Source organism: Sphaerodactylus townsendi, linkage group LG05 (assembly GCF_021028975.2).
Source record: "Sphaerodactylus townsendi isolate TG3544 linkage group LG05, MPM_Stown_v2.3, whole genome shotgun sequence".
NCBI lineage: Eukaryota > Metazoa > Chordata > Lepidosauria > Squamata > Sphaerodactylidae > Sphaerodactylus > Sphaerodactylus townsendi.
Window position 1 is genome coordinate 82808047 of NC_059429.1, and position 24992 is coordinate 82833038.

Below are 24992 nucleotides of genomic sequence, written 5' to 3' on the forward strand. Positions count from 1 at the left end.
TTCTTTCTTTCTTTCTTTCTTTCTTTCTTTCTTTCTTTCTTTCTTTCTTTCTTTCTCTCCCTCCCTATCTCTCTGTCTGTCTGTCTGTCTGTCTGTCCCACCAACCATGTCTGTCTGTCTGTCTGTCTGTCTGTCTGTCTGTCTGTCTGTCTGTCTGTCTGTCTGTCTGTCTGTCTGTCTGTCTGTCTGTCTGTCTACTTTTTGACTTTGTCTTTTCTCTTGGTTTAAGATGGCTTAAAATAATAGTTTTTTAAAATTTATTTTTCTGGATTTATTTTCAGATTACCTGTAGGACGCCTATAAAAATTAGATATATTAGCATATATTGCTGAAGAAGTTGTCGAAAAACGTGACTTATGCTCAAAGCGTTTCCTTTGTTTGCTTAGATATGATATCCAAGTGGATTGCCAAAAAATGAATAATGATGAAATAGACCATATATACTCCGGTGTAGGGAAGATGAAAAAATGAAATTTGGTTCCTATGAATTATGAGTTTGAAATTATGAAATATGGATGGATACCCTTCATAAATTATGAATTATAAAATTTGGATTTATGTATGAAATATGAAGATATATGAATGAAATAAGACAATAAACTGAAATAATAGTAAAGAATATTTAATTCATATCAGCTTGAGTGCAACGGTTTGTTGTATTGCTGTATTAAAATAATAGTTAAAAATTTTTCCAATTGAACCAAAATAAGATAACAAACCCCCATTAAAAGATGCCATTTGCAAGCCATATATCGCCTCCTGAAGATGTCTGAGGAAGAAGGCCATTTCACAAAATAAGAGGCACAATGGAAAAGGCCTGGCTCTGGTCAAGGCGAAACTGTAGTTGGTGCACAGGGACTTGAGGTTGTCCTTCACATATATAGGTTCTGTTTGTTTGTTTGTTTGTTTGTTTGTTTGTTTGTTTAATATACCGCCCCATTCCCAAAGGGCTCTGGGCCGTGTAGAACCAATGAAACCATCAACCTCCATCTTAAAATCAGATGATAACATAAACAATGACAAACTCATCGGGCGGTCAGCATAATATGGACAAGCCCCCAAGGTGGAATATGGGGTGCAGGGGATGGCACTTTCAACAGCCAACCTCCCCAAAGGCCTGGTGGAACAACTCTGTCTTGCAGGTCCTGCAGAACTGTTCTAGGTCCCGCAGGGCCCAGAAGGCTGGGGGGAGAGTGTTCCAACAGGTTGGGGCCAGGGCACTAAAGGCTATGAAGGTCTTTAAAGATCACAACCAGCACTTTGAGTTGAACTTGGAAACAGACTGGCAGCTCTTTCAAAACAGGCAACATGTGTTCCCCCTAGGTAGCCACATTTTGAACTAGTTTTAGTTTCCAAGTTGTCTTCATCGGCAGCCCCACATAGAGTTTGTTGAATTAATCCAACTGTGAGGTTACAGAAGCCTGGATCACTGTGCCAAAATTGAGGGAGTTGGTGAGCCAGATGCAATTGACAGAAGATTCTCCTGGCCACCATGCTAACCTACTTTTCAGTTAGCAAGGCAGAATCCATTAGCACCCCCAAGCTCTTAACATACCCTGAAAAAATCCAACTCCGGTGTGTCTAGGACAAGTCAATTAAATCCTTCTAGACTATCTGTCTCACTGACCCGTGTGACCTCATTCTTGTCTGGATTCAGTGTAAGTTTGTTCTTCCTTAGCCATCTGGCCTCAATCTCATCATTCAGAACCAAGACATGTGCAGTTGTAGGCTTGGATAATAAATTGTAGAGCTTGATGGCATCTGCATATTGATGGTACTCAACCCCAAAGCTCAAAGCTCTAGACAATCTAATTCAGAGGCCTCTTATTTATATTAAAGAGCATGGGCGAGAGAATAGATCCCTATGGTCCTAGCCAGCTTTGCTATATTCTAGCAAGATCAATGGAAGATGTCCTTACCTGGCATTTTATTCTATTCTTGAATTCTATTCTCTCAAGACTACTATAGAAATACATGTCCCCTAACCCTTGCCTCTATCTGTTTCAGTCCAGATACCTGTGCTGCAATATTTTGTACATGCATGTTGATTCCCTAGTGCAAAATACATTGAGTTGTGCCAGATATGAAGAGTGAACATGTGTTTCCAATACAACTTCCCCCTTTTAAAAATATTGGCTTGGGAAGGGTCATTCTTTATTGCTGCCTTTGTGTGATTTAATGGGAAAGTGTGTTTGAGATGTCAGTACATTCCTCATAATTGTTACAGCTTTACATTTTGAAATCTTGCCACTATTTCTAAACAGGTGTACAAATAAGTACGATTCCTTGATGTTGCTGACTTTCACAGAAAAAAAAATGGCATGCAGGCTCTCAAATTATTAAAAATTAGGGAGCGAAACTCCTTGTGATCAAGCTCCAAAAGTAGTTCACACACTGGTGGTGCATGTTGGAAAGAAACTGCTTTTCTGCTAGTAAATGGAAGCTAAACAGCACAACAGGCAGATGAAAATCCAGATGTTTTGGATACAAGATCTGTAGGCCTTGGAATCAAGGCAATATAAAGGACCTGTGTGCCGAAGGTCACCAAGTGCAATCAGAAAAGTCTAGGCAGAAAACAAGGGAGGGGCTGCATGATACTTGACTGGCAGATTATGCAGTAAGTAGCAAACTCAGTCTTGGAAAAAAAATGCACTTGGATCCAGTGATCTATGAGCAGAAACATAAATTGACTTAGCACAGTTCCTCTTGCGCAAGATCTTGTGCAACACCTAGCACTTTCTTCCCTACATGTTATAGTGCTGAGAAATCAATTGAGTAAGAATTTGCGCAAGTGGAAATGTAAGTGGGGATGCAGTGAATTTGACTGTGGTCTTTTTGTTATGTTTCTTCTTGTGCAAGAGCTCCAACATTTAGCACTGGCTCCAACCCACTACTGAACACAGATTTATTTAATTTATTTATTCTTTGGATTTATTAACTGCTCCACCCTCGTAGGGCTCTGGGCGGTGTACAACATTATTCCATAACACAGAAACTATAATAAGGGAGCAAATAAAATTAAATTGAACAGGCTCCAATAAATACAAAAACTAAACCCCATTAAAACAGCGAACAATATACAAAAGATGCCCAGCAATAAAAACTCCCATTAAAACTCCCAAAGAAAAAAGAGGGTAATGGCGAGTCCCACTGATGTTAAAGGGACCCCCGGAAAAATCAAGAGATGAGAAGTGCCAGTTAGTGCAAGTGAGTGTACTGTGCTCCATTGAAAAGGTTGCATCAAGGTCTTTCATAGGCTGTCCAATGAAAACTGGTTGGTCTCATAACAAACACAAGGCTTGGCCGGTGGTGAGCACTGAAGGCCAATAGTAGGAGTAACAAAGATACTGTGTCTGAGTCATTAAAGGTCATACCTGTATGGGACAAGGATAGATCTGTTTGTTTCAGTCTAAAGTTGTGCTCAGACATGCTTCTGGGAGTCCTGTGAATGGTGTTCCCATCAGTTTCCCCCCCTTTAAATAGCAGATACACAGGACAGAGGGCACCCTAGGCCTGTGGCATTTAGAGCAGGGCTGGTTTAAGCCTCACCCCAACCCCCCGCTGCCACAGTTTTCCTGACTTGAAATTGCCCTGCAGAACTACAGTTTATTCCAGAGGATAACACAGATACTGATATGGGTATGTATATTTTTGCCCCAATAATGTCACCAACAGCAATCAGGATATCAACAGTAATCCTTCCAGTGGGCAGAAAAAGGGTAAGGAGAGCCAGATTCAAGGTAATGAGTTTATTTAGTTTTTCTAAACCCCTATGGGTTTTACAGTTTTTCCCCTCAGGATCTGTAGATCCCCTGGAGAAGCAAATTGTGAAACGTGTGGGGCTCTAGAAGAGCTAAATAAACTGTCTGCCTTGCACCTGGCTCTCCTTTGTATTTTCCTGCCCCAATAGGACAAATAGCTGCTTTGAATGGCCATTTTCAAGTTTGGAAAATGGCATGGAAATAAAAATCTTGCACTGGCACCCTAATCCAAACCAGGAGCCCTGTGCAGCAGATATTGAAAGAAAAGCTGGGAACTCCAGTTTTAAACCTTCCAGTGTTATATCTGGTTAGCCTTGTCTGAACTAATCATATGTAGAGGAGGCTGGGGATTCAATTTTTAGAGGCAAAGGGTATGCAGGTGAGGGGTGCTAAACCCTTCCCACATTCACTGTATCTGCGTTTAGTCTGTTCTCCCCAAGCACTTTTCTACGTTTAGTCTGTTCTCCCCAAGCACTTTTCTACGCGATTGAGCTCTGATAACTACAAAAACTCCAAGCTGGGAGAGAAGTGCTTATGGGGAGAGACTATGAGAAATGAATGTGTGAAGGTGGTTGATCTCTCTCCCCTGAATCCTGTTTTTGGTTTTAAAACGACCTCTCCACAATCACCTTGATTGAAATATATTTAAACAAACAGGACTACCCCATCTTGTTTTATCCTTAAGTAGCTAGGAACCAAGTTAAAAGTGGAGCTACATGTTATGGATAGTTCTGTGATTTTTTTAAAGAACTTTGTTCATTTTCCCACAAAATGTAGCCTTTAAGGCTGCTGTTTTAAAGTAAAGAATAAGGTAAAGAATAATTCTTGTGCCATTTTCCCACTGAAAATGTCCAATCGAAGGCTGCCTGCATGCATTTGGCCTGGTGATGGTAAACACAGCTTGAGGGTGGCAGTTTTCAAAGAAGATTTGAAATTCAATTGCCAGTGTATTGATGACACTCGGCCCTCTTTCCATTCAGGCAATGGAAATGCCTATCCTTTTTGTGAGTAGTTATGGGTAATGCTTGTTAAAGGGGTCTCAATAGTCTATTCCTAATCATACTTGTAAGAACACCCAGTTTAAATAAATGGGATGTGCTTCCAAATAAGCATGTTTAGGATTGCAGTAATAGTGCGGGATTGTGAAATACACTGAACATATCTTTAAGCTCAGAATGCAGTATGGATAACATAAGGCTGAAAATTAAAATTATATTGTAGCTAAAAATAGTTTTACTAACTAATTATAGATCCAAGGAAAATTAAAAGGCTATTTAAGGGGCATTTTCAAAAATTGTCTTAAAAGATACTGATTTTTTTTCTCCTGCTAATTTGTTTTGACTTTAGTGCATGTGGTAAAAATACGAATCTTGGCAATCTCATACCGGCATGGTAGTCCAGCTCAATTATCAGGCCAAATTACTGTTTCACAATGCTGCTTTACCACCAGACCAGGAAGCGAGCCTTCAACAAAAAGTTGAGTTCAGGTTTTCCTCTCGTAAATCTTTTTCATGTCTCCAGTGGTTTGGGTCAGATTGTAATTTTTGATTGATGACCCAGGGATGTGGCGGTTTCTCTGAGCTATGGTTGATGTAAAATAATAAATATGAATACATTGTGTAAATGTTTGTACAGTACATACATATGTACTGCCTTGCGGATACAAATTAAAGGTTTGTAATAAAATGTACTGGAAAGATAAAGAGCACAATAGGGGTGCATTAACAGTATCTAGAGTTGTGGTTCTTAAACTTTTTGCTATCACATCTCCCTTGGGAAAGGTCTTATGTCCCACACTTCACATTAATCTAGCTTAAACTTTAGGCAGGGTGAGTTTGCATGTTTTAGGAGCTGAAAATGCAAACTAACTGACATGAACACAAATACAAGCAATGAAACAGTTTTATGGAAACAAAATAGGGGTAAAACAATTTGTAGTTGAGAGGCAAGTTATACCTTCCTTGGAGTCTGTCTAAACCTCCCCTGGGGAGTCATGCCCCATAGATTAACAGCCTAATTCTGACATCCAGCGCAGCAGGACCACTGTGCCAGAGGAGGTTCTGCACTGCCTCTAGCAAGCTTCTTCAGTGGTATAAGGAAGGGTGAAATTGAAAACCTTCTTCAGTGGTATAAGGAAGGGTGAAATTGAAAACCTGTCTGCCTTTGGGACTTCCCCAGTGGAGCCTTGTGTACTTACAGCGCACGAAAGGGCCAAGGTCACAATGCAACTGCCACCAAACCCAGGGTGGAAGGCAACCAAGGTTGACTCTACCTGTGGAAATGCCCCGCTATGTCCCAACCACGCTGATGCAACTGACCATTGCATAACACCACAGTGGCTGGGAGCCAATTGATTTGCCCCTCTGCTGGTGTAAGTCACCGGGGAGGGCATTTCTGCTGGTGTAGGGTTTCCCCACCTCTGGATTGGGTTGGCCAAATCCCAGATTTAGAAGTTTCTCCATATAGTATGTTACATTTTTTTTGCTTTGGTAACAGTTATATTCATTAGTGCTGTTTTACAGTTCCCAATAGTCCAGGCTTTCCCAGTCTCACCTGATCTCAGAAGCTAAGCAAGGTTGGCCCTGGTTAGTATTTGAATGGGAGACCACCAAGGAACATCAGAGCCTCTTCACATAGGCAAGCAGTTGTGACTTGATGGCGCTTTTCACTACCACAGTGAAAAATAATCAAGCCTAGAATGTTGCTATGGATTCCTCATTGGGGGCTTTCCGCACTACAGAAGGGAACTAAGGTTGACTCGGTTCCCTTCAGTGGAGGGCGATTCCAGGATGTCCGCACAGCAGCTGAGTTGGCCCCCTGGAACCGAGCTAAGTGGGCGGGATCATCTTGGTGCCTGTCTCGCTCCTCGGTCGTGATTGGAGCTTGTGTTACCACAGGAAATGGGAGCGTTCTTTTTTTTTACAGTTTACAGTTACATGCGCTTTCTGCCTGCCATGACTCTTCCGTTCTACGCATGCCACAAAAGCAGCTCCTGATTGGTTGAACGGATGAGGTGTCGTTTCGATGCGTCCGCACTTCGAACCTTTGAAGTGGTATCGACCTTGTTCTGGCAGAAAAGTGTAGTTCATAACTGCGACAAGGATGTCACAATTCTGAGGGGGGGGTGGGAACTGAGACAAAACAATGTTGAGCTCGGTTGCAATGCGGATTCACTGAGGCGAACCTAGGTAGAAACCAGTACAACTCTGTCAGTGCGGAAAGCCCCATTGGACAACAGTGTTGGCTTTAATGTGGCTTTATGACCGGCAAGAAATTTAACGGATTGAGGTTTCCCAGGGAACTCTACCCAACAGTTAAGATTGAATTTCTTTCTGTCATGCAGTTGCCCTGCCACCCTCTTGGCCTAAACTGTACGTTTTTTTTTTACTGGCTGAAGAGATCATTATAATCTTTGAGTCTGTGTTTCTGCATATAACAAGCCATGAAACTCGACCTGCACAATTAGTGGCTCCTGAATAACCAGGCCATGGCTTGGAACATATCCTTAAACACAAGATCTGTGGTTTGAAACCATCACCATGGAAGCCCTTTCCTACATAAGCAGTTTAAGTAAGTTTGTTCAGTCATGGCCTTGATTTTAGAATCTTTTTTTTTTCATTTGAAATTTCATTCCAATGGGTTATATTTATTTGGTGCTCTTTCTGGAATAGCATGAAGAGTAGACATGCTAGTTTTCTTCTACTTTGAATAAGAGACCTGTAACTCTAGGGGAGCTGATCACTTTACCCACATACTTTGAAATCTGTTCCCTCATCTGTATCTGTGGCTGATTACCCACAGGCAGCTGCCGCCTGCTAGCAGCTGGAGCGCGTTGGGGTAAGAAATCTTGTCCCGATGTGCTTCCTCCTTGGCGCGCCCCAGGAGCAGAAACACAGGGCAAAAAAAATCTACTTTTTGGGTTCAGGTTTAGTAGTCCTAGAATTTTTTTTTTTAAAAAAACCCTTAAAAGCCAAATCCCAATATTGGCTGTTTTGGGTTGTTGGAAAATGTTCAGGTCTCTACTAAACCCAAACCTGAAAAATTCCAGCTGCCTCTGAGCTCCACGTGGAGCTGGGAGGCAGTAGGCAGGGTTGAATGTTAGGCTCCTGAAGCCCTGTGTTCAGCTGTGCTCCTGTTGCCTCTGAGCCCACATGAGGCGGGAGGTAGCAGTGTTGACAGACGGTCCAGAGAGGCCTGAATCATGCTGATTTTTTTCAGTATGAATCAGGATTCACTTTTCGGATCACTTTAAGCTGCTGGTTTTTTACAGCTGAAAAAATCCCTAAAAAATACTGATATGGTATTTGGGTGTGTGTGTTCTGTTCTGGTTTTGCCACTGCACACCCCTTAATTACACCCAAGAGAAGATGTAAAGACCATCTCTGATAGGACTATTAAAAAGCCAGGCATATCCAATTCTCTGTCCGCATAGTTTCTTGAAGGACATGAAGTTAATCACTGTGCTACAGAGGCTTGGAAGGAGGCAGATGGACAAACTTAGTAACGAATCTCAGTAGAAGGAAGATTAAGTTTGCCTGTTTAGGAGAGATCAAAGATATAACTGGCACTAACAGTGACTTTTTGCTAGTCTTGTAGAAACACTAAATCACTTGGGAAAAGATGTGCAGATAATTTAGATGAACACTGCAATGAATCTGGACCCTCCATATCAAATCATTCTTAAAAGATGAGTCTCTTTGACAGAAAAATGCTGAATGTGATTGGTCAAATTATAATGTGCTAGAAGCACAGAGTAGGGAGAACTATAGTCCGTAGCACAACGAGTATGTTTAACAAGACAAAAGATTCAGTCCTATTCCTGGATATATGTGTGCGTGTGTGCGTGTGTGTGTAAAACACTTTTTTATTCCTCAGTGCTCCAAGCCAGGCTATTCCTCAGTGCTCCAAGCCAGGCCAACACAACCAGTTCCTGGGATTTCCAGGACAGGGAGAGCCCTGTAGGAGGAAGCCTCTCGTAAAACCATTGCCACCTCTCCCACCCGACCCTTTGTCTGTGACTGATGTAGGACTGAGTAACTGTGGGAGGGAGTTGGGGGGTGGTTTTTCAGGGCAACAGTCTCACCCTCCTACACCCAGGTCTCGATCACGCAAGCCTCAACCACTGCAAGAAAATTCTGATGGACCTGGCATTAGTCAGAATCAGTTGATGGAGAATGGTTAATTTCCTCATCCTCACTGCCAGCTTGCTTGGGGTGGGATGAAGATTGGAAGACACCCAAACAGATACTTATTTCCATTGGCTTTCTTTACTATATCTTCCTTCTCCAACCATCATACTTCCTGCATCCCCAGAGAACTGGAATCACAAAACAATCTCAGTGTGTGTAGTGTTAGATATGCCTAAGTTCTCGGATGTGTCTAACTGCAAATAGAATCAGGCTGAAAAACTTCATTTTTAATTAAAGAGAAAAGAAAAATAAGATACAGTGGAACCCTGGTTTTTGGCGACATCGGTTTTCTCCAATTGTTGCCAGCCATTTTTAACTTTCCTTTTCGTCAGTTGCCTCAGATCCGTGGCGACTTTTGCATAAATTCACTGCGCTGTTTGCGTTGCACCTGTGCAGACAGCATCACTTCGGTTTTTGTTAGTTTTGGTTTTCGCTGATAGTCGCCGGACAGATTACTGGCAAAAACCGAGGTTCTACTGTATCCTCTTTTGTTGGTATAGTTAGGATCCACTAAATGTTTTTCATATTAAATTTAAATTGTATAAATATCATAATTGAGCATATAATGATCACTGTAATTCATTTAACATTGGGATCTTAGTAGTTTTACATAGCCAAGCTATCCAACTGGCTAATCTTATTATCTCCCAGACTTTTGAAGCCAGTACCTTTAACTAGCTCTGTACTTTGCAATGTTTGGCAAAAGTTAATCTTACTATCGCCAAAAAATCACCTTTCTGAGAATGCATTTTGAGGGAATTCATGAAACATGTGAGTGGATGAAATGGTTGGTATTTGACTGTGTTTCTTTGATAGCATTGTTTTGAGAATTTCTTACACATCTCTACCACTTATATAAATGTCACATTTTCCAGTGTCCTGCTGGTTTCTATAGGGACTGACTTGTGTTGCAAGCATGCGATTCATGTAAAACAATCCAGATTACACAGTGAAAAAGATTGCCCACAAAACAAAGATGGATGAATTAGCACATAAAATTGTTGACATCATGAATACTTCATACATTGTTAGTACTATAACTTGTTCACTCTCATGTTATATACTGTTTCTAGTTATTTCTTTCTAGTATTTTAGAAGAGAATTCTCCCACCATCAAAACTCAAAATCTAGAGTCTTAAAAGAAGGAAAAAATGTTTCAAAGCTTAATTTTGGCACAGGGAAGTACTCTTGTGTACCGAAGACCACCTTATTTTATAGTATATAAAATATATTCTGTATTTTAAATCAGAAGGTCACAGAAATCTGTGTTTGTAGCTCACAGGTAATTTACTTATTCCTATGGTACCATAACTACCAAGCTACTACAGCTGTTGGATTTATTTTTAGAATATATATAGTCCAGTTACTTTAAAATATTACCACTTTGGAACCAGGATACATGAGCGGAATATTAAAAACAGTATTTGACAAAGGTTGGTAATATGAATATAGAATTTTTAAAATTTTATTTAGATTTATAACTTGCTCTGTCTGCCAAAGCAGGCCCAGAGCGGCTTCCAGTATATAATTTAAAAGATATATAATATAATGGTGCCTTAAAAGTCTAACCAGGCTAGGACAATTAAAATAAAGTAAAAACATAAAGTAAAAACATCCCTCCCAGCTCCTCTAGTCCACAATACTAAACAGAGAGGAAGGGAGGCCAGCCATGATGGATCAAGCCCTGTTGCTGCCCTCAACTATACGCCTGGCAGAACAGCTCTGTCTTACAGGCCCTGCAGAATTAAGATGGATCTTGCATGGTCCTGGTCTCATTGGACAGAGCTTTCCAACGGGCTGGGGCCAGAGCCTAATTGAGGTCATCCGGACACTTTTTAGGCCAGTGACCATTAGTAGGTGGTTGTTTGCAGAATCTAATGCTCTTAGGGCACATATCCAGAGCAATGGTCCTGACCATTTAGGGCTTTAAATTTCAATACTAGAACCTTTAACCTTACCTTGTACTCCACTTGGAGCCGATGCATCTGATAAGGCATTGGTCTAATGTGACCTTTCCACCATGTTCCCATGAGGATGCATTCAGCTGTAGTTTCTGCATTGGGCCTGAGGGTAACCCTGCATAGAGCGAATTATAGTAATCCAACCAGGAGATGGCTATTGCATGGATCCCTGTGACTAGGTCAGGGCAAGACAAGTATGCCACCAGTTGCTCACCTGGCATGGATAGAAAAATGCCAGTCTGGCCACACTGGTCACCTGGGTCTCCATAGAAAGTGAGGCATCCTAAATCATGCCCAAGTCTCTTGACAGATGGCTTACGTGTTAACTGCACACCATCAAGAGCTGGGAGCTGGCACCTCACTCCTGAATCTCCTTGACCCAACCATAGGACCCCCATCTTCACTGGATTTAATTTTAACTGGCCATTTCACCATGTTCTTCAGACAACTGGCCAGATTTCCTGGTGCAGCACTTGACTTGCCGCTTAGCAACAGTTACAACTGAGTGTCATCAGTGTACTAGTGACAGCCCAGTTTGAAACTCTGAACTAACTGGACAAGGGGATACATAGAAATGTTAAAAAACATTGGGGAAATTATTGCTCCCTGTGGGGACACCAAGCGGAATGGCTTGATGAGGTCCTCTCCCGAAGTGCTGTCCTCTGTCCCTGACACTGGAGAAAAGAGACCAGCCATTGCAGGGTCTCCTTCATATACCAGCATCGGCAAGGCAGTGAGTCAAAAGATTGTGGTCAGCTATGTCAAATGAGATTCATAAAGTGGCCCTACTTCTTTACATGGTGGAATAATTATTATCCACTCCAGTGATGTTTAGGACAGGTTGTTTTAACTAATATGAATGTAATCTGCATGAAAAGGGAGAACTTTTGTGAAACAGCCAAAGGCGTGAACAAACATGATTGCAGCATATTGCTAACACTGTTGAAAAAGTTAGTTTTTATCCCTTGCTTTTCTCTCATGTAAGGAGTCTTAAAGCGGCTTACAATCACCTTCCCTTCCCCTCCCTACAACAGACACCCACAACAGGTAGGTGAGACAGAGTTCTGAGAGAACTGTGACTAGCCCAAGGTCACCCAGCAGGCTTCTTGTGGAGGAGTGGAGAAAACAAACCCAGTGTACCAGATAAGAGTTCACCGCTCATGTGGAAAAGTGGGGAACCAAATAAGGTCTCCAGATTATTTTAATTTATTTATTTTATTAGATTTGATAGGCCGCCCCTTCCCTTCCACTACACCACACTGATGCTCAGAACACTTGCATGTGCTCCATTTCAAGATGCCAACAAGAATTTCTGCTTCTGTAGCTGGGGGTGCACAGATAATACATCTAACACAGGTAAGCATGGGAAGGGCAATCCCCCTCTCAGACTGTGACAGCAGTTGCATCTATTTAGCCTTCTCCCCCTCCCCCCCAGTACTTATCTGCTTACTGCATTAGCAACAATTGACAGCAATAGGTATGGTGTGGGGCGGTGAGAGGGGAGGCTTGCAGATATGTTTGCAGGTATTGAGAATGTTGTGATGCTTTTGTAATGCACCCTGAAAATGTGGGGCAAGGGGAGCTCCATCACAGTCCTGGGTGATTAACAGCCACCCAACTTTGAGTGTTGCTGTTTCTGGGCATCATGGCTCGTGCCTGTTGCCTTGCAGGATCTGTAAACCAAGGAAGGTGCAATGGAGCAGTCCCAGCAGACGATGCAGACAGTTCCCTATCAGATACTGGTTCAGTGGCTACACTGTGTCCCTCACCTTGCATGGGGGTCTTCATGCTCACACCTTGTGGGGAATAGCAAGAGTGCACAAGCAGAGTTAGTGGGCATGTTTGTCACTTCTGCAAAACATAATAATTACTACTTTTGTTTCTGTACTCTTTGCCGTCAGCCCTCAACCAGGGACAGAGGCAAGGATCACAGTGCAATGCCAACCACCTGCTGAGGCTGTGACATGACCAACAGTTGCAGTGACTGGCGTCTTGGGTTGCTGGTGTTCTTGTTTTAGCCTGCATACTGTATTGTTGCAGGCTGTTTAACAGACTGTTGTTTATCCAGCACAGTTGTCCTTCTCTTGCGCATGATATGGACAGCTCTTCCTCTGTTTCTGTTAGTGCAATTTGTAAAGGCACAAGTGTGTTGGTCACCCCTTTTGTCTCCTTACTATACAGATTCATGAAGCTGTTCAGGTAAATGTGTATATTGTCTCATAGCTGTGTCTCTATTTGATTGGAGTTTAATTGATAGTGAACAGCTCCTACGTTCTGGTCCTGACTCTCCTTGAGTGACCTCAGCATGGGACATACCCTGGGAGAGGGCTGAGGGGTTGTCAGGTATGCAAGGAAGAATGGGAAAGTTTTCAGGTGGCACTTAACATCAGTGGTGGGATTCATCAGGTTTGCACCTCTTCGGCAGAACCGGTTGTTAAAATGGTGCTTGTAAACAACCAGTTGTTAAATTATTTGAATACCACCACTGCCCCCCCCCCCCCCCCCGGGATCACTGCTGGCAACCAATTAACCTTGCAGCTGCATGACCATGGGGAGAGGAGACTATATTATTTTCCTCTGGAAGGTTAAAGTGCAGTCAGTTGTGGTGTGGCGATAGATAAAATAGTATGTTTCCACATTAGAAAATAGTCCCAAATGAATATGAGAAGTATATTTCATTTTTAAGACCTGCCTTTGTCAAAACCATTATTTTGTGCATTATTTAACATGGTACTTTGATACAAGAGCATTTATTGTGCATTGAATATATCTGCTGCAAATCCTTCATTTGGCAATATGGAGAGTTGAAATGCTGGGAAGTAATGCTTTCTTTTATTGTTGCCATATGCCCAGTTGGTCACATGAAAAGGCCCTCAGAGAGCTGTCTATGCACTAGAAGAAGGGTTTTATAAAACCCTGGAACATGGGTATTGAACAGCCGTGTTCTAGACCATTTTGCTTGGCATGCAGGGCTGGTTCTTTGCCCAAACAATCAAGATGGACATTTCAGTCACAATCAGCCTGATAGTGGATCCAGCAGAAAGGGAGAAAGTGGCAGATATGCCTTATGTCATTATCACCTCCTGATCCCACACAGCTGTTAGCTATGTCTGTGGAAATACCCTAATGTAGTAGCCAGCTTGCTCTTATTGTGTGCTGCAGAGTACACACCTTGTCTGTCTCCCAGTTTCTTGATAAGAAGATGGTGCATTTTTTTTCAGCAATTGAACTGTAAAAGTTTCCCTACTTTGCCTTGGAAACTGACCGGTTGTTCCTTTGAAGGCAAGTCCTTCGATGGTGTGTTAACTGTACCTGCTGTGAAGAATTCAGTTTCCAGGCTCACCAGAATAAGCATTGAGTGGTGTATTAAACAAACATCAGGAGTACAGAGTTTTATGATGTTGCTCCCCCCTTCCATTGCAGACGTTGACGAATGTGTTGATGGGACTGACAACTGCCACATTGATGCCATCTGCCAGAACACTCCCAAATCATACAAGTGCATCTGCAAATCTGGCTATACCGGGGATGGGAAACACTGCAAAGGTAGGGAGAATAGGTTAATCACAGAAACAAATGTGGGAGGAAATTCAGCTATGTCTACATATGTGCATTTATGTTGTCAAGTACAGAGAAATATTATCTATTCAATAGGATTATGTGGTGTTCTGACTTCAACTCACCCACCCCTAACCAGACAGTTTAAGTGGAAAATTTGAAATGGAGAAATGGCACAGAGCAAAAAATTCAGCTTCTGTAATCCCTGTAGTACTTTCCAAATAAAATGAGATGCCTGCCATATTGGTGGCTACATCAAGTAAAAATCAAAGTATCAGGACCCTCTGGTGTTGAGTATAGTTATAGAGTGCAGATTTGCTTAGTCAGGGCAGGAAGAATGGGCTGCTATAAATACCTGTCTATGGTTCTAGTGAAGGGGCAGGGGGTGGAGGTTATTTACCTGGCCTGGTGGGACCACAGGCATGCAGAATAAGGACATACATAGGAATAGCTGCTGTGGAGGAGCCCCATGGGGAGAACAGCTGTTAGCTCCCTGGCCAAAGCTGCAGCCAGGATTAGCTGGCTGACAGAGGCAGGTTTTGGCTACTGATGTTACAGGATTACCCTGGCTGGGTGTGAGACCCAGTGAACAGATTTCTGATTGCCAAGCTCTCACAGCTTCTGAGAGGGCAAGGCAACGAAGGAGCTAAAGAAATAGGGAAGGAGGGCAAGGAGTTGGAAGGGAAAGAGCTACAATTAAGGACAATAGCACAGGAAGGTGGTTTAAGATATCACGGAGAAGGCAAGGAAAGAGAGTGAGGTAGAGCTAAGTCAGAGGGAGAAGGTAATGTGTGAGAAAAAGAGGTAAGATAAGACAACTACATGAAGCTAGATCTGGGAAAAGCCACCTCAGCAGAACTCTGTAGCAGAGGGCATCCTTGCCACAGTAGTCTGTAGTGAAAAAATGTAAAATTTTGAAGGCTTGGCAAAAAAAAAGTTTTTTTTAATATTTTGAACAGAAATTTGAGGTGGAAATTGTGATTTATGCACTATTTTCTCATGAAACCTAAATGTATTTTACTGTTTTAAGGGCATTATTTATAATTTAGTTAGCATATCAAATTGTTCTATATGGCATCTTATGTGATTTAGGAGGATAAATGCCTTGGTTCTCTATAGACCAAATTGTGAATATATTCAGTATTTGAGAAAGAGAGAAAACTCCACTGCTGTACCCAGTGTAATCTTTGCACATTCCATCTTCTAGGTGGGGGAAAAATAGAAGTTGAAAATATAAAACACCTTATGTATTGAACAATAAAGGGTGTCTTTGTAGAAGAAGTTTCATACAGCCACGATATGACTAACAACAGACACTATCATTATCTAATTCTGCAGATTCTTACTTAAAAATCTTAATACTGTGTAGTTTGAGCAAGTAGTACTTTGTTTTACAAAGCATTCCAGTCATTCAAGAAGAGCAATTTCATAGGATTTTTTTTCAGAGCTCCCCCTAATTTCGTTGGGAAAACCTCAAACAAGTACCCAGGAAAAACTGCCAGAGGGGGACCCCCCCCCAAACACACTTTCTCATTTATATCCAGGTGCAGTGAACTTTGGGCCATTTGTATCTGCAAGACCAATAATAAAGCTGTTTGTCTGAACATCCAGACATCTTGCTTGTGCTGCCATGGAAGAGTTTTTAAATGTGCTCCCCCCCACCAATAATATCATTGTTCTACCAACCAGTCTTGATTAAGTTGCTTCTCTGCTTCAGTATTAAACTCTGTGCTGTTGTTGATATTATGTGGGGCAATGCTATCAATGCATCTATCCTCAGTACAAAAAAAAAGCAAAGTGGTACTGCTTTTGTTAAAGGTAATTGGTTCTATATATGAATCTGAATGGCAGTTTTTGTAGGAGATTGGAGGTGGGGGGAAATGGATGGATCAAGTTGGTTTATATGAGATGTGGCTGTTAAGACCATCACTAGTGTTATACACTTGGAAACTCTAGCCAGACCCCTTTGATAAACTGTGCAGTTGGTGATTTTTTATTTTTGAGTTCTCTCAGGTCACTGGTCTTCTCTCTTCTTTGCGCAGATGTTGATGAATGTGAGCGTGATGACAATGCTGGCTGTGTCCATGAATGCGTCAATATCCCAGGGAATTATCGATGTACCTGCTATGATGGCTTTCGCCTGGCACATGATGGGCATAACTGCCTTGGTAAGTTATAGCTCTAGGTTTGGGGGTAAAAATACAAAATGAATTTTGTAATGAATAATACAGTAATGATTTTAATCTCTCTCTCTCTCTCTCTCTCTCTGTGACTTTAAACTGAGAGATGAGTTGGAGAGAGAAAGGGAGGTGAGAGGGGTATGAGAGAGCAACGTGACTGGTTGATTCTAGAGTGTGCATGTGAAAGAACTGTGCTGGACTGGCAGAAACTGACAAGATTTTAGAGTGAAAGGGCTGGGAATGTCAAAAACTCGAGTCAGAGAGGCCCTGTGTGAGCAGGGCAGAATTAGAGTCTGAGAGAACTATGAGAGAGAAGCTGTCAGAAAGTGTCAGAGTGAATTTATGTTGAGTGAAGTCCTCAAAGTATTTGCTGCCTCAGTTGATTTTATTTTGTAAATATTTTGCTTGAAACCTTGAAATTACCTATCAGTTATAAATAAAATGTTACTTTGAAGAAACTTGGGAATTCCACCCTATTTTCCTTAGGGCCACGTAGGCCATCCACTTTGCCTTTTAACAGCAGTTCTCAACCTGTGGGACCCCCTTTGGGGGTCGAACGACCATTTCACAGGGGTCGCCTAAGACCATCGAAAAACAGTCTTTTTATATTTCATGTATACCAATTTTATGGTTGGGGGTCACCATAACATGAGGAACTGTATTAAAGGGTTCCGGCATTGGGAAGGTTGAGAACCACTGCAAGCTCATATACACTACCAAAAGGAGATTAAGGGTTTTTTTTTGGAATTTATATTCCAAGTAGCAGGTAGCATGTGGGAAACAATTAAGGGAACAAATATTAGTTGGCATTTATTATATATTTATTTATAAAGAAATAAAAGAGTGGACATCACATTTCATGACTACAGGTGGAAGGGTCATCGCAAATACACAAGGATGAATGAAACCAGTAGACTTGCAGCCCCAAATGATGAGAAGGGCCTGTGGTTACAGAAATGGAGTTGATTTATTTTTCTTTTTGGTTTCTGTACTTCTAGGAGTTATACACCATTTAAGGCTTAAGTGACTGAAAACTGACAAACACCATAAAGTGATGGAGAATGGGATGGAGTAGTTGATATTTTCCTGAATTTTGTTAAACTCTCTTCACTGATGTCATTATAAAATCACAAAAAGGCACCAGCCTTACAGCAACATCAGCAACATTACAGCCACTATAACTGTAGGAAAATGAATTGTTATATGAATGTGAAAGGAAAGCAAGAATTCTGCATGTGCTCCCTTGAGCTACATACAGAAAAAGTATGATCCAAATGTGACAGATAGTTAGATAGGGGAAAAACAGTTTTCCATACCACCTGTGAATGCTAACTATTCACAAACTTGGAGGCTTATCTCTATGCAGGATTTTTTCCCCTGTAAGGCAAGTTGTGCTTCTTCCAGCTTGCTTTGCTTTACTTTACCAATGTGCTTATGTGTCTCTGACTGTAGCACAGAGATGCTTCCTTGGTGCTTTGGACAGACCTTTGACTTTAAAAAAACGTTTTGTCCAGATACCTGGCGTACTTACATAAGTAAATGGAAAGGAGAGTATGTGGCTCTGTAGTATGGCATCTGCTCGGTATATAGACGGTCCCAAGTTCAGTCCCCGGAATTCTGCTTGAGCAGAGTGCATAGGCTGGGGAGGAGGGAAGAGTGTGCCTTTGTGATTGCCCCAAAGACCAGCCAGTCGACAAGTCTGCTCACCCGGCCTGTGCTGGAAATTGCTCTTCAGAATCACTATTTGGAAGATTGTCCATTTATCCAAAAAGGGTGAAGTGTAGATACAGTTGCGTTTATTATTGGGATGAGTACTTCCTGCAGCATTAACATTCTTCCCTAGCTGTTCACACTCTACAGTTATCTTGTAGCGCCTCTGCTTTTCTGTTTTCTGCTTCTCCATTTCGAACAGTTTTGTAAAATCTTGTTGCTTTCAGTCATATATCAAATGGCATATTGGGAAAAGTCTGTGATTTAACCTTTTTGGGGGGGAGTGTGGACATACAAATTAAGTAAAAACTGCAGCAACAGCTGGGATTCTTCAGAGTTATTTAAACACCGACATTTCATCAGTGAAATGCTGCCTCTCCCACCCACATGGCCCCAGGGTCTCACTGCTGAAAGATTGTGATCTCCAAGTTACATATTTCAAACACATTTTTAGGGAAAATTGCTGACAGGGAAGGCAGCTAGTCCTGGATTCTTACACTCATGCAGCATATCTGTGGTCACAAAGCTACTGATGGATGACGGTTGTGCTTAAGCCTTTAGCAACCGTCTCCAGCAGAAGGGAGAAGGAAACCTTTTCTTTGTCTTGGGAGTTGCAAAAATTAGACAAGATGACAGAGAACTCAGCACACAGTTGTCTTGCCAGATGGTGAATTCTGGAGCACTCTGCTCCTTAGGGGCTCTCCCAAAAGGTTGTATTATTAATACAAGAATGAGTGATGGAAATAGAAACTATCTGTGGGATAATAAAACAGAAGTCCAGTGGAACCTCAATGAGTAATAACATTTACTCCAGCGTAAGCTTTTTTGAGTCAGAGCTTCAAAATCTGATGAAGTGAGCACAGACTCACAAAAGGAATAAATATTGTTAACCTTTAAGGTTCTGCTGGACTTGTGTTTTATTTTGCTACAAAAGACTGACATAAACAATCGCTGTGGAATTATCTACTGGTTTGGCTTGCTAAAGTCTGCAGAAATGGCGCACTGCTAGAGTAAACCTGCATAAACCTTTGTATCTTTAATATCCATTGATCTTTTTGCAGAGCAGTTTTATCTCAGAATCCTTGGGTAACTAGACTGCTTACCTCCTAATTGCAATAAAAAAGCATGGCTTGCATGTTTCCTGGGTAAACGTTAATGAGTTCTGTCTTCAACAACCAGTGCCTGAAATGTAAAGCTCTTTTGTACAGAACTGACCATTGGTCTTAGCTGAACATTGTCTACTTGTATTTATTTATTTGATTTTTATCCCACTCTCCCCCTCTGTAGTCAACTGAGTGAGACTCACAACAATATAAAAAAATCAAATTATAATAAACAATAGTACACTAAAACATAAAATATATAAAGATGGTGTTTGCCCAACTATATATCTTAAAACAAACTCAAACTCTAGACGTCTCCAAGCCAGGGTTGGTGGTGCTGGATGGCTTAAATGGCTGATTAGATATGGTGGGTATCTAGGAAACATGGTAGAATGGTTAAAAGCTTTGGGATACAGTCATCCATGAGTGTAAGCTTTATAGGCAGGACAGGGATGGATGGATTTGGGGAGGTATTGCTCTGTAAATCAAAGAGGGCATAGAAGCAGAAAACATTAGGGAAATAAACTCTACAACAGAAGCGATATACATGGAGATGGTAGGTCCTAAGGGTAACTTAAAGTGGGGTATATTATTGCCTATCTGATCAGACACTTGAAGCTGATTTTGAGATGGAGAAGGAAAGCCAATAATGTTGTGATACTGGGAGACTTCAACTATCTCACACTGACCGAGTAAACATGTGCTTGAGTCTTGCAATAGAAACAAGATTCTTACATATCATGAGTGACTGCACTGGAACAGTTGGTCATGAAGCCATAGAGGGGTAATGATCCTGAATATGGTTCTAAGTGGGGCTCAGGATTCGGTGAGAGATGTATAGGTTATTGCACTAGTTGGGAACAGTGACCACAATGCTGTTAAGTTCAGCTCAGGTGGAACAAGGGGGAACTGCGCTCAGGGCGCGCACCTCTGCTGTGGCGGCGCCCGGCCACACTCCCCCAGCGCACAGCTGGGGCGTCGCAACTCCCCCTGTTGGTGCCACACCACTGGTTTAGCTTTCATGTCAATGGTAAGTTAAGTCCAAAACTGACATTTGATTTCAAAAGAAGGAACTTTACAAAAATGAGGGTAATAAATAAAAGGAAACTGAAAGAGAAACACAAAGAGTCAAATCCTTAAAAGCTGAATGAATGAATTTATTTTAGTGTTGTGGCCAAAGGTGTAACAACATACATATAACAAACATGCAACATACATATAACAAACATATAACAAACATATGACAAGCATGCAACAAAATATAACAGGATAAAATACAGCAATATATTAATACTAGAAATAACAAATTATACATAAAACAAATAAACCAATAGACAATAAACAATAAAGGTAGACATAACCTTAAAATCCTATTTAAAATATGCTGTTCTAGAATCTTAAGATATTTGAGAAACTTTTTTCCTTGCAATAAATGATAAAAAGGCAAAAAGGTAAAATGGTGATTTTAATAGTGGCTAGATAGGTAGCATCTGCCAAGAGAGAACTGATTTCCCAAGGTATCCAAATTGCCCATAATTGCATTATATCTTCTAGCCCGACAGCAGTCTTGTTTAAATATTTTTCAGTTCTTTACAATTCTATCTACTTCATGTCTTGTTCTGAGTATTTTGATACAGATTTGGAGACCCTTCGTCTTCGGATCCAGTTTCATGCTCTGAGTGTAATTGATTTGTTAACTCTAGGTAAGGCCCCAGGTGAGGATTGGATTCCAGCTAAAGTATACAAACTGAATGTTCAATGGTGGGCCCCTGTCTTAGCTGCACTATTTACTGAAATGGACAGTTCCTATGTTACCCCTCCTCATTGCAAACAAAGTATAATTGCTGCTATTTTTGAAAAAAGCGATAGCAACAAACCTGCCAACTATCACCCTACAAGTCTTTTAAATATTACTTACAAACTATATTCATGCGATTTACTTAACAAACTGCAAGATTGGGCATTCGCAGTCAGTTTATTCTGTTCTGAACAGGCTGGCTTTAGGAAGGGACACAGACTGATAGATCTTATCTGTTACAGTTCAGAAAAACGCCAAAAAAAAGTAACTGGCTTTTGGTGGCATCTGTAGATCTTTCATCAGCCTTTGACTATTAATCATTCTAGATTATGGCATAAGTTTAATAACTCTACCATTGATAGAAGACTTTTCAGGCTCTTGAAGAACTTTACTCGGATGCCCCTAAAGGATGCTTGGAAGCATTTACAATTACATTAATTGAAGCCCAGATAAAATGCATTCCACAGATTAGGAAAGGTACTGCCAAATCTAAAAGAATGTCTGCATGGTTAACAATGCAAGTCTTTTTTTTTTAAGTGGAAGATCTGCCCCAAATGAATTAGACAGAAGAGCCCAGAGGCTCTGGGGAAAGAAATGTAGATCAATAATCAGGCATGCAAAAAGAGAATTTAAGGATCAAGACAATAAACATCAATACAATAAATATTTATTTAAAAACATCCAGAGCAACAAACCAACCAGAAAAGCATTTGAGCCTTTGGATGACCAAGGAGTAAAGGGATTGCTAAAGAATGGTGGGGAGATGGCAGAGAAGCTCAATGAATTTGTAGCTTCTGTGTTCCCTTATGGAAAGTTTGAGGCATGTATCCATGTTACAGCCACTGTTTTCATCAGGGTGTTGAAAAATTAAGATCTAGACCTAGTAGGGAAATTGAATACTGATCAAGTCTCCAGGTCCTGATATCATTCATCTGAGAGTTCTTATAGAACTCAGATGTGAGTTAATTGATCTACTAATCCATATGTGTATCTAATCACTAAATTCATTTTCTGATCAAAAGACTGGAGAGTAGCAAATGTTCTGATTTCTAAGTAGAGGTCCAGAGGGGGATCAGGAAATTATAAATTAGCATAAAGTCTGTCCCAGGCAATTAGTAGGAACTGTAATTGGATGGACTTATTAAGCACATAGAGGAACAAAATGTGTTGAGGGAAAATCAACATGATTTCGGCAAAAGGAAGTCTTTCCTCACCAATCCTGTGGAGTTATTTGACAAAGTGAACTAGTGTATAGAGAACAGTGATGCAATAGATATTATGTGCGTGGGCCTGCAAAAGGCTTTTGACAAGGTACTTCTCCAAAGACTCCTGAGTAAACTTAGCAGTTATGGGATAAGAGGACACATTTTTTTTCAGATTAAAGATTGGTTAAATGACAGGAAGCAAAAAGTCAGAATATGCAGACAATTCTCACAATGGAGGGAAGTAAGTAGTGGAATCTCACAAGAACTGGTATTGGAGTGGTAATGTTTAATTTGTTCATAAATGATCTGAAATTGAGGTGAGTACTGTAGTAACCAAGCTTGTGCATGACACAGAATTAGTCAAGGTCGTTAAAAGTAAGGCTGACAGTGAAGAGCTCCAAGAGAATCCCCACAAATTGGGTGAGTGGATGGACAGAAGGAAATACTTCTTTACACAGCGAGTGATTAAAAATGTGAAATTCACTGCCTGAGGATATAGTGATGGCCACAAGGCACAGACAGCTTTAAAGGGGGTCTAGACAGATTCTTAGGAAATGCCATGGTATAACCATATAATTTTTGGTGATTTCTAGAGAGCATGTGAATTGCTTCCTGGGGAAACCAGAAGTGATGTCTCACTTTTCTGTGGTAAAGCCATAGAAGGAGTTTCAAGCAATTCCTAGAGAGGACTGATTGCCCTTTTGCTTTCCTCTGGAAGTGACATCATGCCATCTTCCCCCTTGACTCTCCCCAGTCTTCCACTGTCATGTTGTGCAGCCCTAAACACCCCATTTTCCCTCAGTTATTTGTATGCCACACATAACTGGAATTTGCACATCTCAGTATACAAGTCTTTAGTAAACTGCAATGCTGCCCATAACTAGGTCCAGTTTACACTTTATTATAGAGTTGTGAGCTGGGCCCAGACCAGTTTCATATGAGTGACTGGAGAATATTTTGATCTCAATATTGGTGGCTTTCAGGAAGTAATATTTAAGTTGTCAGATATGATCTTGACCTTTCTGTGCTTGAAGTCTGTGAAGAAGAGTTTCCAGAGTACACATCAGAAGATCTAGCATATTTCTAGTTTAGTGTAGTTCTTCTGAGAAGTATTTGATGAGACTATTGTTGCTTTCACAGAGGGATATTTTTCCTACAAAGAAATCTGTAAGGACCCACATTAAAGAGGACTAATCACATGATGCTGTGTTCATTCCAAACATATAGTATTGCCAACAGGCCTGGAAAAAAATGGCTTGTCCCTTTAGTAGAGAATAAATGTGTACGGATAGGCATCTGAAGCTTTTCATAGCATGGAAGTAGACAACAGTAATTAACACTGCCTGGCACTCCATTAAGCCCCTGTTAAAGGGACATGACTTTTTTCTCTTCTGATGTTTGACAACTCTACAATAATCACTTTTGACATTGCTGGGGTTTTCCCATTTAACCTAGATTAAAAATTAACTTAGTGTGTCTCAAAGGGGAATCCATGGAGTGGCTGTGTGTCATCATAGCTGTGCCCCATAGCTGTGCCCCATCTCTTCTACTCAACCCTTCTAAGGGTTTCCCCCTTCCTATGCTGAGCTGTACTGTCTCACTACAGTGTGTCTTGGTAGGGAAATGGAAAATGAGGAGGGAAGCGGGAGTTTCCAGGCTTCAGGGGATCACTGGGGACTGGGGTGGTTTTAGCAGTGAGCAGTGTGGAAACAGGGTATGTGGATGCTTTTCCTTTCCATTCCTGTGGCACAGTTGCTGCTGTAATGTATGTACATTTGTTTGTTTGTTTATTAGGCTTGTATACCGCCCTCCCCCAGAGGGCTCAGGGCGGTTCACAGCATAAATATACAATACAGATAAAAATAAATAAAGTCCATACATTTAGTACCGATCCGTATTAAAATGCAGTATTCAACTATGACATTTCATTATAAAAACAACAAATGGCGTCCAACAGCTTAAAACTCCCCTAGAGGGGGGAACAGCAGGGCTCCCGCTGTTAAAAAGGGGGGGCACACTCAGTGGCTGGCCTCCCCAAAAGCCCAGCGGAACAGCTCAGTCTTACAGGCCCTGCGGAATTCATTAAGGTCCCGCAGGGCCTGGACAGCTGGAGAGCGTTCCACCAGGCAGGGGTCAGGGCCGTAAAAGCTCTGGCCCGAGTGGAAGCCAGCCGCATCATAGAGGGGCCGGGGACCACGAGCAAAATGCGTTTGGCAGAGGCCGTGTTGGGACGTATGGGGCCAGACGGTCCCTTAAGTACGAGGTGATATGGATACAGTTTGTCATATTTCATAAGATAAGGGCTGATGAAGGAGAAAAACCTCTTGACTACATGGGCTTTTTCACTTAAACGTACTCTTCCTTCACCTCTTATTGCCCATACCATTTCTTTGCTCATGACAGTTCCTTTGAATCCTTTTTTTCCTATGGACACAGCTCTTTTGACAGGCCTCCTTATCTGTCTTGTCTTTCTCCTTGACCTTGAGCCCCTTGCTAGCATGAATGCTTTCATCTTACTGTCTTGTCA

General features: G+C 41.4%; 1 protein-coding gene across 8 annotated transcripts in view; it reads left to right on the forward strand.

Moving 5' to 3' along the window:
- SCUBE3 (signal peptide, CUB domain and EGF like domain containing 3) overlaps positions 1–24992 on the forward strand; it is a 120998-nt gene that overhangs the window by 16445 nt on the left and 79561 nt on the right. For 7 of the 8 annotated variants that reach the window (XM_048498017.1, XM_048498018.1, XM_048498021.1 and 4 more), the window contains exons 2-3: positions 14335–14457; positions 16512–16637. In XM_048498017.1, coding sequence (XP_048353974.1) covers positions 14335–14457; positions 16512–16637 — 249 coding nt within the window. The remainder of the gene's footprint in view (positions 1–14334; positions 14458–16511; positions 16638–24992) is intronic. The other variant, XM_048498023.1, reaches the window with a different exon arrangement.